The sequence below is a fragment of the Lissotriton helveticus genome, chromosome 4_2 (genome assembly GCF_964261635.1).
Source record: "Lissotriton helveticus chromosome 4_2, aLisHel1.1, whole genome shotgun sequence".
In the NCBI taxonomy this organism is placed as follows: domain Eukaryota; kingdom Metazoa; phylum Chordata; class Amphibia; order Caudata; family Salamandridae; genus Lissotriton; species Lissotriton helveticus.
Genome location: NC_136064.1, coordinates 137,693,317 through 137,706,192, shown reverse-complemented (window position 1 = coordinate 137,706,192; position 12,876 = coordinate 137,693,317). Strand labels below are relative to the sequence as shown.

Below are 12,876 nucleotides of genomic sequence, written 5' to 3'. Positions count from 1 at the left end.
GCCAGTGGAGAGAGGTGCAAGCTCATCAAGGCGGTGTGTTAGCCAGGTCTGAAACAGTTCTAAATCGGCCTCAAGATCGCCTGTTAGTTGGCACGGGTGCGAGGCGAGAGATTGATCTAGCATGTCAGACGACACCCGATGGTAGGAGCGGGTGACATATGGTCGCGAACTAGGACCACTATTGGTCGATTTGAGCACACGCAGGATAACAAAATTCACTAAATAGTGATCAGACCACACCTCAGGGAGAGGAGTGGCCGAGGTGATAGGATTATTAGAAAAAATTTTATCCAATATGTGGCCTTTATTGTGGATGGCTGTACTGAGATAAGGAATCAGCCCAAATGGATTAGTGACGTTGAGGAGCTTAATGGTATCTACCATGTCTGCCACGTCCATATGGATGTTGAAGTCCCCTAGAAGCAAGCAATGTTAAATTTCATAATTAATGAGGAGACTGCCACTTGAAGTTCCTCATAGAAAGAGCCGGCATGGCCCGGTGGCCTATAGACTAGCAGCCCAGAGCATGATTGGTGGGGTGAAAAAGAAAGGCAGAAGCCTAGGGACTCTGCCCCCTGAATAACTTCTGTAGGAATAATTGAGCAGGTATAGCGTCTATCCACCACAATTGCAACTCCTCCACCCTTGCCCTTTGTCCGGTCCTTTCTAAGAATATAATAGTTCTGAGGGAGAGCATTGGATAAGTCGGGACTAGAGGAGTCTCCCAGCCAAGTCTCCGTCAAAAAAAGACACGCGGGCTTGGACTCGGTTAATAAATTAAAAAGATCAAGAGCATGGTTACCCACCCAAGGATCGCGTGTTGAGGAGCATACATGGGAGATACTTTTAGAGGTGTACCCCGGACTGGTCTGGGACAATGGGATTAGAGGGGCCCGGAAAGTCTTTAGAAGATGAACCAATAAGAGGTGTCCATCCGCAGCTGGAACAGCGGAAGACACCCTTCAAACTATCGGGGGACACCAAACAGCAACCACCATTGATGTGCCTAAGTGTTTTAAATGCTCTGGCTCATAAGTGAGCAAGTCAGCGGTAGTAATTATTAAAGGTCCAACCGCCTGCCCGACACCCGGCGCCTCCGGGACGCTGACGGGCGCAGACGGGCTTTCCTTTGGTGCTCCTTCGGCGCGAAGGAGGCACGTCCGCTGTTAGCGTCCGCTGCGCAGACATGATCGTCTATATTTATAGCGTCACAGCGTGCGCCAGCAAGCCTAGTCCGTCAAATATTTTCAAAGGCATACAAATTAAGTTGTTAAAAGTAGTATCACTACAGAAGTACCATCTGTATTTTCTAATATTCCATTCAGTTACATGAATATGGAAAGTGCTCTGAAGCAACTATTAAGTGCTGCTGTATTAACAACATAATCTGTTTGTTAACACACAGTAAATAATAATACACCTATGTTTCGCTGATTATGAGAAAAGGGTCCAACTTCAGTGAAAAGTATTTTTTCACGTTTTATGTCTCAGCGCACTTTTAAAAATAAAAAATTAATCTGGTACCAATATAGATTGTTTATTTATGCATGTTAGTCACAGTCTTATCTAAGGGTACAGAATAGTGACACTAATTTCAGATGGGCTTGGCGTTCGCACTACCAGCCGCTGCAGGACATATCTTAAGCTGTTTTGTATAGCGCACAATTCACCAGTTTGGGTGTGCAGGCTCTTTGCTAGACATACACAGGCAAGAACAGTAATGTGTGAAATTGATATTAGACGATGGATGGATGTGCTGCTTACGCGCACGAACCTTCAGTGTGTATGAATGCATGTATGGATGGATGTGCTGTATACAAGCACAAACCTTCAGTTGTGTGTGAAGGTAGATGTTGTTTACATGTGCGAACCTGGCTGAAAGGAAGCACAAAGGCAGAAGAGCACTGCATAGGTACAAAGACGCCCTAAATATGGGATTAAAAGACATAGCTGGTTTCTCGACTCTTATTACAACACAATGCTGTGTTTTTTTAAAGAAGTGAGTCAATGTTGACAGCAGCAAATATTTACCCTTAAAGCTGCCCGCTTCACTGCTAATGATAACATTAATTGTCAATAAGGTGAGCTCGGCATTGCTGGCACTAAAAAAAAAAAAAAGAAAAACAAGCCACCCAAAGACCAGTTCATTAGGGTGGAGCAGTGTTGACCGCTTGCCGTGCATTGTTGGGCGAATTTATACACTATAGCCTATGGACTTGAAAAGCAGTGCGATGCCTCCTAGTATTCACCAGTGCGCACCGGGCTGTCTAAAACATGAGAGAATTTCACACTATGCCTCAATCTTCGGCTTTCCGCTCAGACTGGAAAAACGGGTCAGGCAGTGCTATTAAAAACTAGCAGAAGGAAGTTAAGCACAAATGAGGAGCGGGTCAACACTTGTAAGTATTTGCCCATGCAGCACATTATCCTTGGAAACATTCTCTTACACCGCTGTTCAAACCATCATGCCACCTCTGTCAGCGCTTCCGAGCCTCAGCTGATGGAGTGCATGATAAGAGAGCGCGTTTGTGGTGGTTGCGCCCCTTGCAAGTCACAAAGTAAAATTGTCGGGCCATCTTGGACTGAATCCAATACGCGTGTGCTTATTTTAATTCCCTCCGGAATGGACAATTCTTTTAAAATAATCATGCGACAAAGTGCTGCCGGGCAGCTAGTTGGAAGTACAATATCTCATTAAAAAAATGCTTCCCCCCACTAAATAGGCGCATTTATATCATTCCATCTGTTCACTAGTTATTTACACAGCACGTACAATGACAAAGGAAGGATGGCTGGACGAGAAAAGAAGAACTAATCAGAAAAAGAAAGAAAGCAAGAGACAAAAAGAATGAAGATGGGGAGGTGTGAGATCAGGAAAGAGAAAGGGAAACAAAGAGGGATTGTGTAAGGAAGAATGAGAAGGATGGATACGCAAACAAAGAAAAAGGAGGAGAAAGAGAAAAGGAAAAGGCTAGGCGAGAGATACGGAGAATGAGGCTAGGAAATGCTTAGGATAAAGAGGGCAGGCAATGAGAGGAGGGTGATGAGAGAAGTGGGATGAAAGCGGGGAATGGTGAAGTGGAGGGAAATTGAGGTAGAGGAAGCAAAGGCTGAAAGAAATCGAACAAGAGGAATTAAAGGAAAGGAAAGCGGGAGAGTGGACAAAAAGAAAACAAGCACGCGAGTGGTGCATGCGTGCGCTCGCCTCGCGCTAAATGTAAAAAAAAAAAAGAGGCACGTCTGGCTAGTGGTGTGCTATGTGTGCGCGCTGTAAAGGTGCCCACGAGCCATGCGCTTAATGAGCCGTGATGAGAGAGGAAAGCCAGATGGCGCCTGTGCGCATAACTGTGCGCGTAACCGCAAGCTTTAGGCCACAAGCAAAAGCGTGTGGTGAGCTTTTTGAAGCCCACTTACTAAAAGTCTCGCCCATACTAAAAGTATCGCCAGAACAGAACATGCACTGGCTCAGGCGAGACCCAAAAAGGAACCACTCCAACCGGCAGCATGGGCGTTGACAGTGGGATCACCATCCCCTCTCTTCCGATTTAGTTTCAGTTCCAAGTTCTCTTTCTGTCAGTTTGGTATGCTAGAAGGGAATGACTGTGGGTATATAGGGGGATGCCAAGTAGATTGAGCTCAGGCTGAGGTTTCAGTTGTGAATGCATCGGACGGAGCAAGGTTTTTTCTTGATTACTTGACACTTTGCTGTCTGGGGCCTGGTAAATCTGCTGAGTCGATTTGTAAGGGTTTGAAAAATAGATAAGGAGGTAATCTATAGGGGGTAGGAGTAAAGATTCTTTGATGTGAGGCGTACGACAAATGAAGGTAGGCTGCCAAAGAGCAATGAGTGTGTGTGATCATATCAGGTGGGAGATGGTAGAGCGTAAGAGAGGGGCAGGAGAGAGATGACATTATGTAGTCCAGAGGAGAGCCCAGAGCTTGAGTACCAGAAGCGGGTGAGCATAGACTTTGAACTCTAAATATGCTACTTGGAGTAGGAGCACCTGAAGCGGGTGAGCATAGAGGTTGAACTCTAAATATTCTACTTGGAGTAGGAGTACCCGAAGAGCAGTTTAAAGACGAGTGGGTGAGGTAGTGACACAGTTTGATCACTACCATCTGCGAAGGATGAATGTTCACAGTTAAGGGTGTTCGTGTGTTCCCGGAGAACGGTGAGCATTGTTCAGGAATAGTGCAAAGGAGAGTGGCTAGAGGGTTTTAAGATAACCATATGGTTCGTGTTTAAGCTTCCATCTTGCTGTCCCCACTGTGTGAGTAATCTGATAGTTGAAGAAGAGGAGTCTGAATATATTTTGGGCAGAGGGAATCCAGGGGGCACTAGGATAGTCTCTTTTGAGCGACTGGCTGTCAGTCGTCTGGAGTATCCGCTGCAGATACTCTAATAAAGACACAGGTAAGTGTTTAACGATAAGCTTGAAGCGTTGGCTAGTCTCTCTTGTGCTTGTGATGTAGGGTGTATTGTTAACTAGCTATGACTGTGACACAACATGTTTGCAAACCATTAAATAAGAGTTATAGGTGCAGAAAGATAGACCAAGGAGTGAAAGATGGGAACCTTGAATCCGCTCATGTAATTATCTCTTCAAGGACATTAGAGACCTTTTTCAAGACACACTGACTATTCTTTATCTTCAAATTGTTCCCAATTTCTGTTACAGGTGGTTCGTGGTGCCGGATCCTGGTGTGTGAAGAGCAACAGTTCCCCCATTTTGGAGAAGAATGTGAGAACAGTTGCTACCTCCTGTGATGGAAGAAATAATCCTGTATTGAATTGGAGGATTTCCAACATCGTATCTCATTAAGGCCTACTGGTGGATGATTCATAGCCACACGAAATAGGGGGACTCCTACCCTGGGAGAGGGTGAAGCTGAACTTCAACTTGAACACAGATCAAAGGGCCTCCTTGGTGTCATGGAGAAGACATTAGGGCACCTTCAGCGGCAGATGCAGATGCGGCAGCAAGAGACGCAGCAGTTCTTGGAGAGATCCCAAGCTCCAGCACAAGGCATCAATCTGGTCAAGATGGAGTCCGGAGACGACCCAGAAGCGTTCCTAATGGAGTTTGAGTGTGCAGCCGAGGGTGCTATGTGGCCTAAAGAACTATGGCCAATGTGCCTGGCTCCTTTTCTTTCCAGGGAGGCCCAGGCGATTTACCAAGCTCTACCGCGCACAATTGCTGAGGATTACGACCGATTGAAACATGCCATCCTTGAACATTTGGGTGTCAGCGAAGAAAGTTATCGTAAAAAGTTCCGCAGTATCACTTTGAAGTCGACACGAAGACTGCATTCGGTAGCTAGCCACCTGCAGGACTGGGCTAGGAGGTGGCTAAAGCCAGAGGTCCGCAGCCCAGAAGAGATTGTAGAGCTGATTGTTGTCGAACAGTTAATTCAGATCCTTCCTGCGGAGGCCAAGGAGTCCTTGAGGCACCATCAGGTCAAGTCTCTCGACCGAGTCATGCAGCTGATTGAGCACTTCTTTGCTATGAATGACATCCCGCCAGGATCCATAGAGACCAACTCCGGTGCCTGCCCACCAGCCTGGGAAGAAGCTACGCTGCCGAAAGGTAAGAGCTGGGTTGGTGCGGGAAATCAGTAAATAAGTGGAGTGCCTTCATGTGTAGGCTGACAGAGCAACTTTCTGCAGTGGACGTTTGTGAAAGTGATAAAGAAGGGACATTGTTCTGATCTGTTAGACCCAAGCCTTCTCTTTGAAATACTAGGGCCATTTTGGAATCCATGACTCCATATCTGCGCCCTCCATGCCTGATCCTTTTTTCACCCCATAGCCTGCTCAACACTCCTCTTTGCCTCACAATTCCCAGGTGGTGAAGCGGGTGGGAAGGGTAATATGTCTTTTACTGCTGAAGATGGTCTGTGAGCATCGTTGAAAATTACAGGTGTGTGTGTGCGTGTGTGTGCGTGCGTGTGTGTGTGTGTGTGTGTGTGTGTGTGTGTGTGTGCGTGTGTGTGTGTGCGTGTGTGTGTGCGTGTGTGCGTGTGTGTGTGTGTGTGTGTGTGCGCGCGCGCGCTCTCCTACACACATAGTCTTTGAGGCCTTCTTGTGTACTTCTGATCATAGTAGATCAAATGGAAACAAGTGCATGGCACAATGTGATTCATTTTGTAAAAGACTTAGCTGATTAGTTTATGTAGTCTAACTTGGCCATCAGCCAGTAAAAAATGTTTTCAATTGGTGTGCTCCGTGATCCGCTTCACCGTGTGTGAGCAGACCAGAGACTTGCTCTCCGCTCAGGAGGTGTAAGCCTCTGCTGCTAGTTCAGCTTCAATTCCATCTTTACAGACGCAAAGTTTCTAGTTGAGAATGAGAACATTTGAGGAACTGGGTTCGAGTCTCGGTAATGACGCTAAAACCTCCTGTGATTCTGGGCAAATCACTTAATCTCCCCGTGCATAACAAAAATGAGTGTGTGACCTCATGTAACGCAACTGGTGATGTGTATAGCGCTCTGATACCCGATTCGAATTTGGGTCAAGTTATATAAAACTCTGCCAAAAAAAAAAAAATTAAAACTCCTTGTCCGGGGGTTCATTCACTAGGCGTTTTTACATCGCTCTGAGCTTCAATCTTTTAGTACTGGGGCAGTGTTGGATTGTGCCTAGAAGCATAAACCTCTCTTCCTTGTGAATTCGAGAGAAATATCCTGTTTCACGAAATAATCTAGGAACCCTCACCGTGCAACACACCCTGTTCCTTTTCTTCTTGATCACCAGAGAGCTGCCCAACGAAGTCTTTCCCTCATGTATTGTATTGCTTCTAGATGGCAGTATTCACTAACTCCTCTTGGGGCTGTTCAGGCGTGAACTCACTTAAGTATAAAAATAACTGTCAAAGGAAAAGGATATCACCACACCTCTTATCTTTTTTTTTTTTTTATAAGAAAGAGGGTTCTGTATCGCTATGGGCAACAGGTTAGTACAAGGCAAAGAGTATGCTCAATGATCCTTTGCAAGTGAGGGACTTCGGGTACAACAGTGAGAGAAGGGGATCCTTCCAAGAAATCCGTCTGTAGCGTTCTAGGAGGTACCGTCGGCTCGATCCTGCGTTAAAGAATACTGCAACAGTTCTAATGATTGCCAGGATGAATGTGTGTATGAATGGAGAAGGCCGGTGTCCTGATGTATTTGATTCTCTTTGGAAGGCTTTATGTCCATTTAGGAGCAGGTCCCAGGCTCAGCCCTTCCGTGCAGCTGCCCGCTCTGCTTCCTCCTGATTTCCTGAGTGCTTTCCTGCTTTCGCCTAGTTTTTTCTGCTTTCTCCTTCTTCCCCCCCCCCCCCCCCCCTTTTAGGTTTTGCCTAGCAAATGCGCACGAAGTGCGGATGCGCTAGAAAAACCTTATGTCTTACAGTGGGGAACAGGGACTCGCCCCCTGCTCCCATTGGCTAGCTCCATAAATGGAGGCTAGCCATTGGGAGCCGGATCTGTCTGTCAAGGCCGGACCAGATTCGGGGGCGTCCCGCGATTTTTTTGCTCTCCACCCACTTCGGATCGTCATCGCGGCGGTGGGTGTGTGTTATTTTTTTTTTTTTAGTCGGCCCGTTTTCGTCTTTTTACAAGTGTTTGTTGTTGGAGTTGGCTGCAAGATTCGAGTTCCCACGAGGCGATCAGGCAAGGAGCATTTTTTTAATATAATTTCTTTTTTTTGTTTCATTTGTCGGTTCCGCCGTGTTGTGTGCTCGCTGGCTCGTGAGCTCTGTTTCCCGCCCCCCCCCCTCCCGCTGTCCGTGTCTGTTCCGCCCCCCTCCCCATGTGTCCGTTCTGCCCCCCTCCCAATGTGCCCGTTCCCGCCCCCCCTCCACTTTCACTCTCCGTTGAGTGTTTTCAGGTGCCCAGCTGATAACAGTGCGGAAGGAAATTTGTATTTGGAAAGGGTTTAGAGGAGTCTGGTAGAGGCCCGACTCGGCGTGAAGTGATGCCACGGCACAGCTTTCGAGCCTGCGAGGGCCTTCCAGACCACCTACCCCCGCTAACCCCCTGCTCTGGGCCGGCCTCGGCGTGCACGGATGCCACTGCAGAGGGTTCCAGGCAGCGAGGAGTCTTCTAGACCCTGCCGTGAGCACTGGGACCCTCACAGCCAGAAGTCAGGGGACCTCACCAGTCTCACGGTAGTCACGTCCCTTTTTACTCATAAATGCATGGGGTATTATGTAGACACCTGATCAGGCTGCTTTCTTACGCAAAGATCCGTGGGAAGGGGCCTCCAAATGTAGGTGTCTGACGGCCTGCCCTCGAAGGCTGCTTTCCCCCGACGTGCGCACAGACCTCGGGGTCTTCGGCAGGCCCCTCTCCACTCTCCATCACCCCGCCCTCCCGGCCCGGGTCTGGATAAGCATTCCAATGCCCGAGTGAGACTGATCGGTTTCCAGTGAGCCTCCCCCGCCCAGACAGCAGCAGGCCGGGAGCGCTTATCGGCTTTTATAAATACACACACTCGGCTGTTAAGGCTGGAATTAACTGGGTCTTTAGTCGCAGCGCCTGTGTGGAGAGCCGGGGCCGCAAGGTGGCAGAGGTGGGAAGGAATGGGAGGGAGGGAGCGGCAAAGGTAAGAGAGGGGAGGGGACCGCGGGACGAGGGTAGGAGGATGACTCCGGCATTCTGAACTGTCACTGGTTACACACTCAATATGTCTGATACTGTCACTGTCAGAAGAGCCACTAGTCGCAAGAACAGGTTGCGTGAAGGGGGTGTTATGATGACATCAAAGTGGGAGCAGGATGACGCCACAGTTCCAACATTCTAAAATCACAGTGCGGCCATTGGCCATCACAAAGTTGGGCACAATGATGTCCCGAACGAGTAACGGAGAGCTCGGAAACTTGCAAGCTGGACAGTTCTCAAAGTCGAGTGCAAGGGGCACGGGGCGATACAGGGTGAGTCATCATGACGTCATAGGAAGTGGATAGTGACATCTCAGTAACTTTCATTTCTCTTTGGGGGAAGGTGTCAATGAGTACATAATCCATTATTCTATCACCTTAACTGGGTTTTGACGTCGCAGATGGTGAGCCGTGACATCACAGTAACTCTACCATTCATGTTCAGCGTAAGTGCTGATGCAGTGTAGCTTGCCCGAGTGCAGGGGGGGTACTTAGAATAAGGGCCCGCAGGTCCTGGCATCTGGACTTCCAAAAAGGTCACGTGTGACGTTACAAATGCGCGATCTGAGATCACAATAGCTCTACCATCCTACTCGGTGGCCGCACCAGTGCGTTGTAGCTTGCCACAGTGCAGTAGAACGGGGGGCCTGGGCATCACAGCAGTGCAGCATGGCATCACGGTACCTACACTATTTCTTCTTAAAGGGAGGGCTATTATGATGTCACAATTGTGAACTAAGGCGACATGGAGGGCAAGTTATGACATCACAATAACTCTAATGTTCTTGTATAACTGAAGTGCTAGTGCGAGGTAATTTGTCACAGTGCACGAGCAGTGGAAGTTACATAAGAATCTCGGGAGAGCTAGCATGAGACAACGCAAGAAGGTGCATTTTGCATCACAGAGATGGGTTTTGACTTCACAGTAGGGCTGATTTGTTACACTTTCAGTAGAAACACCAGCACTGCGTACCTGGCTATTCTGCATGAGGGATAGAGCAGGCAAGCACGTAGTGCTTAATTAGGAATACAATGTGCGCCATGGCCCTTGTCCGGTGGCCACTGCAGCTTTAACCACCCATTGCCCCAGCCAGCACTGCCAACAATACCTGCACAACTATTAACCCTAACACTCCTACAAATGTGATAGTTCAAACATTTACAGGCACCAAAGCTATAGGAATGGCTTGGGCAGCAGAAATGAATCTTTTTAATATATATTGAATTAATAAACAGTTGTTACTCTGTGTATCTCGAAATTACACAGGCAGCGCCACCATGTGGCTGACTGTCATACGTGCTGGTGTTCACAATTATGTGCCAGTGCCTAGCACAGAAACCACCAGCTCAAATTAAGCATTGCATGCACGCAAGAGGATCGTTACGAGTCCACAACATGGTAATGACGTCACTGTAAAATAGCAAATAAAACATCTTGGGCGCATGCGGAAAATGGAAGTTGAATGCATTACAACAGTGGTTGTTATAAAGCCACAATTGCTTCACAATGACCTCGTGGTTCGTATGCACATGGACTGTGGCCCTTTTCATTCTGACATTTGCCACATATTTCTTACACAATGAGGATGTTAATTAATTCTTCCATTTCTCAGTTATTCAGCATTCACTAATCGCCGAGAATAGGCAAACACTGCCCAGGCTTACATTTGGTCATACAATAATACTTACGCTTTTGCTTCATTTCCTGGGCTTGGTTATCATTGCACAAAGCCACCAGTGACACTTCTAATCTTGATGCCCCATTTCATTGTGAACGTGACAGCAAACAACCCCAGCATGCCACACCTGATTAATAGTCGGATAGTAACTGTTGCTGATGCAAGAAGGGAAAATGTTGGCCATTTGAATGTGTTTGGGCTGCCCGAAGTGGCACAGCAAGGATGCCCTTGTACCCAATAGAATCTGGAAAATGGGCATACTCCCCTGATTTGGTAGTAAAAAGGCAGTAGTGTTTGAGGTGCAGTAGGCCCTGCAGACCCCTGTGCCTCCATGCCAGCACACCTGCTGTTCTATTGATGTGGGGGGGGCTCGCAGTGTGTGGGGGGGGCTCTGTGTGTGTGCGGGGGCTCTGTGTGTGGGGGGGGCTCTGTGTGTGTGGGGGGGCTCTGTGTGTGTGGGGGGCTCTGTGTGTGTGGGGGGCTCTGTGTGTGTGGGGGGGCTCTGTGTGTGTGGGGGGGCTCTGTGTGTGTGGGGGGCTCTGTGTGTGTGTGTGTGGGGGGGGCTCTTTGTGTGTGTGTGGGGGGGCTCTGTGTGGGGGGCTCTCTGGGTGTGTGTGGCATTTGCGAGAGATTAAGCTATTGGCATTGTAAATGACAATGCCATTTATTTATCTGTTTTCAAAACCAACACATAAATAAAAATGTTGTCATTTACAATGCCAATAGCTCTAACTTTTGCAAAGGCTGGAGTCCTTTGATGTCCGGACCCTCGCGCCTGGGGGTCAGAGGGGCCGGGATGAAAGTGTCCAGACTGCCAGCAGGGGGGTGGAGCCAGCGCCCAGGGAGGCCGGAGGGCGATCGATACCAGGCGTCCGGGGACGGCTGGAGGGCCATCGAAACTCCCCTCCTCCGGGATCCGTCAAGTGGCCACTCTACCACCTGGGTGGATCTTGGTGCCTCGATGTCGGGGCTTCGCTGGGGCCGGGGCCGGCTGAGGCCACGTGCTCGGGACATGATGGGCCCAAGATGGAGTCGGGCCGGAAATGGTCGCCGGGCCGGCAGAGTTGGGCGAGCAGGGTTCGCCGGGTTCCAAGGGGGGGAGCCGTGGGTTGCCAGGGGGGCTGCTCTCGTCGAGTGTTCGTGAAGGGTATTGTCAGGGGGGCGACAGCGGGTCGATGGAGGGCCGATGGCGTCCCGGGCCCGCCATGCGGGAGGGGTAGGACCACGCCACGAGGCCGGGTCCAACAATTTTGCTTTTCCAGGTAGCTTGAAATATTTGTGGTAACATGCTCCTCTAAAATGTTAGAGTATGCTGGTAAAAGTAAGATCGGCCTATAATTGGTTTGAACTTTAGGGTCAGCCTTGGGTTTTTTAGTAGGGGAAGGGTTTTTGCATGGTTCCACCTTACAAGCATTGTGCCGTTCGCCAATGATTTCTTTAAAACTATGTTAATTACCGGGTTAATGGTCAGAGCTACTTCGGCTGGGAGGGCACAGATCCACAGGAGACCCTGACTTAAGTTGCTTAATGGCTCTCCAAGATTCCTCCATGGAAATGGGTGGGAAAGTGGATAACGCATTGTTGTAGACATGATCTAAGACATATCAGGATTAGACACCCCAGGAAAGACCGGGTTCACCCTGGGGCATTTAAGCCTATTGCAAATTCTATAAAGGATGTGGGATTTCTCATTAATGCAAGATCTTTAGTTAAAAATAATGTGGCATTTTGTGATTTTGTCTCGCTGAGGAAACCCCCCTGGGTTTTCATTACTGAAACCTGGGGATCGGATACCTCAGGCCCCGATCTGGTTGATGCTATCCCTAAGGGAGAAGTAGTGGAGAAGTGTGGCTCACCGATTAGAGTGGCAGACCCGGAGGCAGAGGTCTGGCCCGGGACCAGGGTTCAATTCCCGACGCCGCAGGGTCTTGGGCTCAATGTCCACTGACTCGATAATTCTCGCCTAGGTGCCTACTCTAATCATGGGTCCCACTCTGCAACTCTGGGCAATAGCTTGCTTAATCTCCACAACGGCCCCGAAAACGCTAGGATGCCTGGCCTCACTTTGGAGGTGCCCAGTAAAGGGCATCTCACAGGGAAAGCCAGGAAGGGTTCCACAGCGGTATACAGTGCCAGGATGTCTGAAAGGTGATAGTGCGCTTTACAAGTATACATACATTTACACATACATTTAAGGGCTATGCCCTGACCAGGATGGATAGAACAGGTCGCAGAGGCGGTGGGCTAGGAATTTTGTTTAGAGATTCCTTTACTTGCCGCACTGACCCCCCTCTCTTCTCCTTTGGATAACTTTGAGGCAATGCACTTTTCTATAAACTTTACCCCAACAGCCTCTTGTTCTGGTATTTTATGTTATAGGCCTCCAGGCCCCAAAGCTACGTTTTCCCAAGATCTGTTGAAACTTTTAGAGCCCTTCATCAACAGGCCAAATCTTACCCTTCTTGGTGATTTTTAATTTTCATCTAGAAAATGCATACTCTAGAGACACGTCGTCCTTAGTAGAAGGCCTTGCCGCGTGTGGCCTGATTCAACTTG

The 12,876-nt window shown here is 48.6% G+C and overlaps 1 protein-coding gene across 1 annotated transcript in view; it reads left to right on the top strand.

The window, feature by feature from the left end:
• The window catches only part of LOC144752263 (uncharacterized), a 107,735-nt gene that overhangs the window by 26,591 nt on the left and 68,268 nt on the right, over positions 1-12,876 (top strand). Inside the window, exon 2 of the mRNA XM_078640274.1 lies at positions 4,680-5,588. Coding sequence (XP_078496400.1) covers positions 4,934-5,588 — 655 coding nt within the window. The 5' untranslated portion in view covers positions 4,680-4,933. The remainder of the gene's footprint in view (positions 1-4,679; positions 5,589-12,876) is intronic.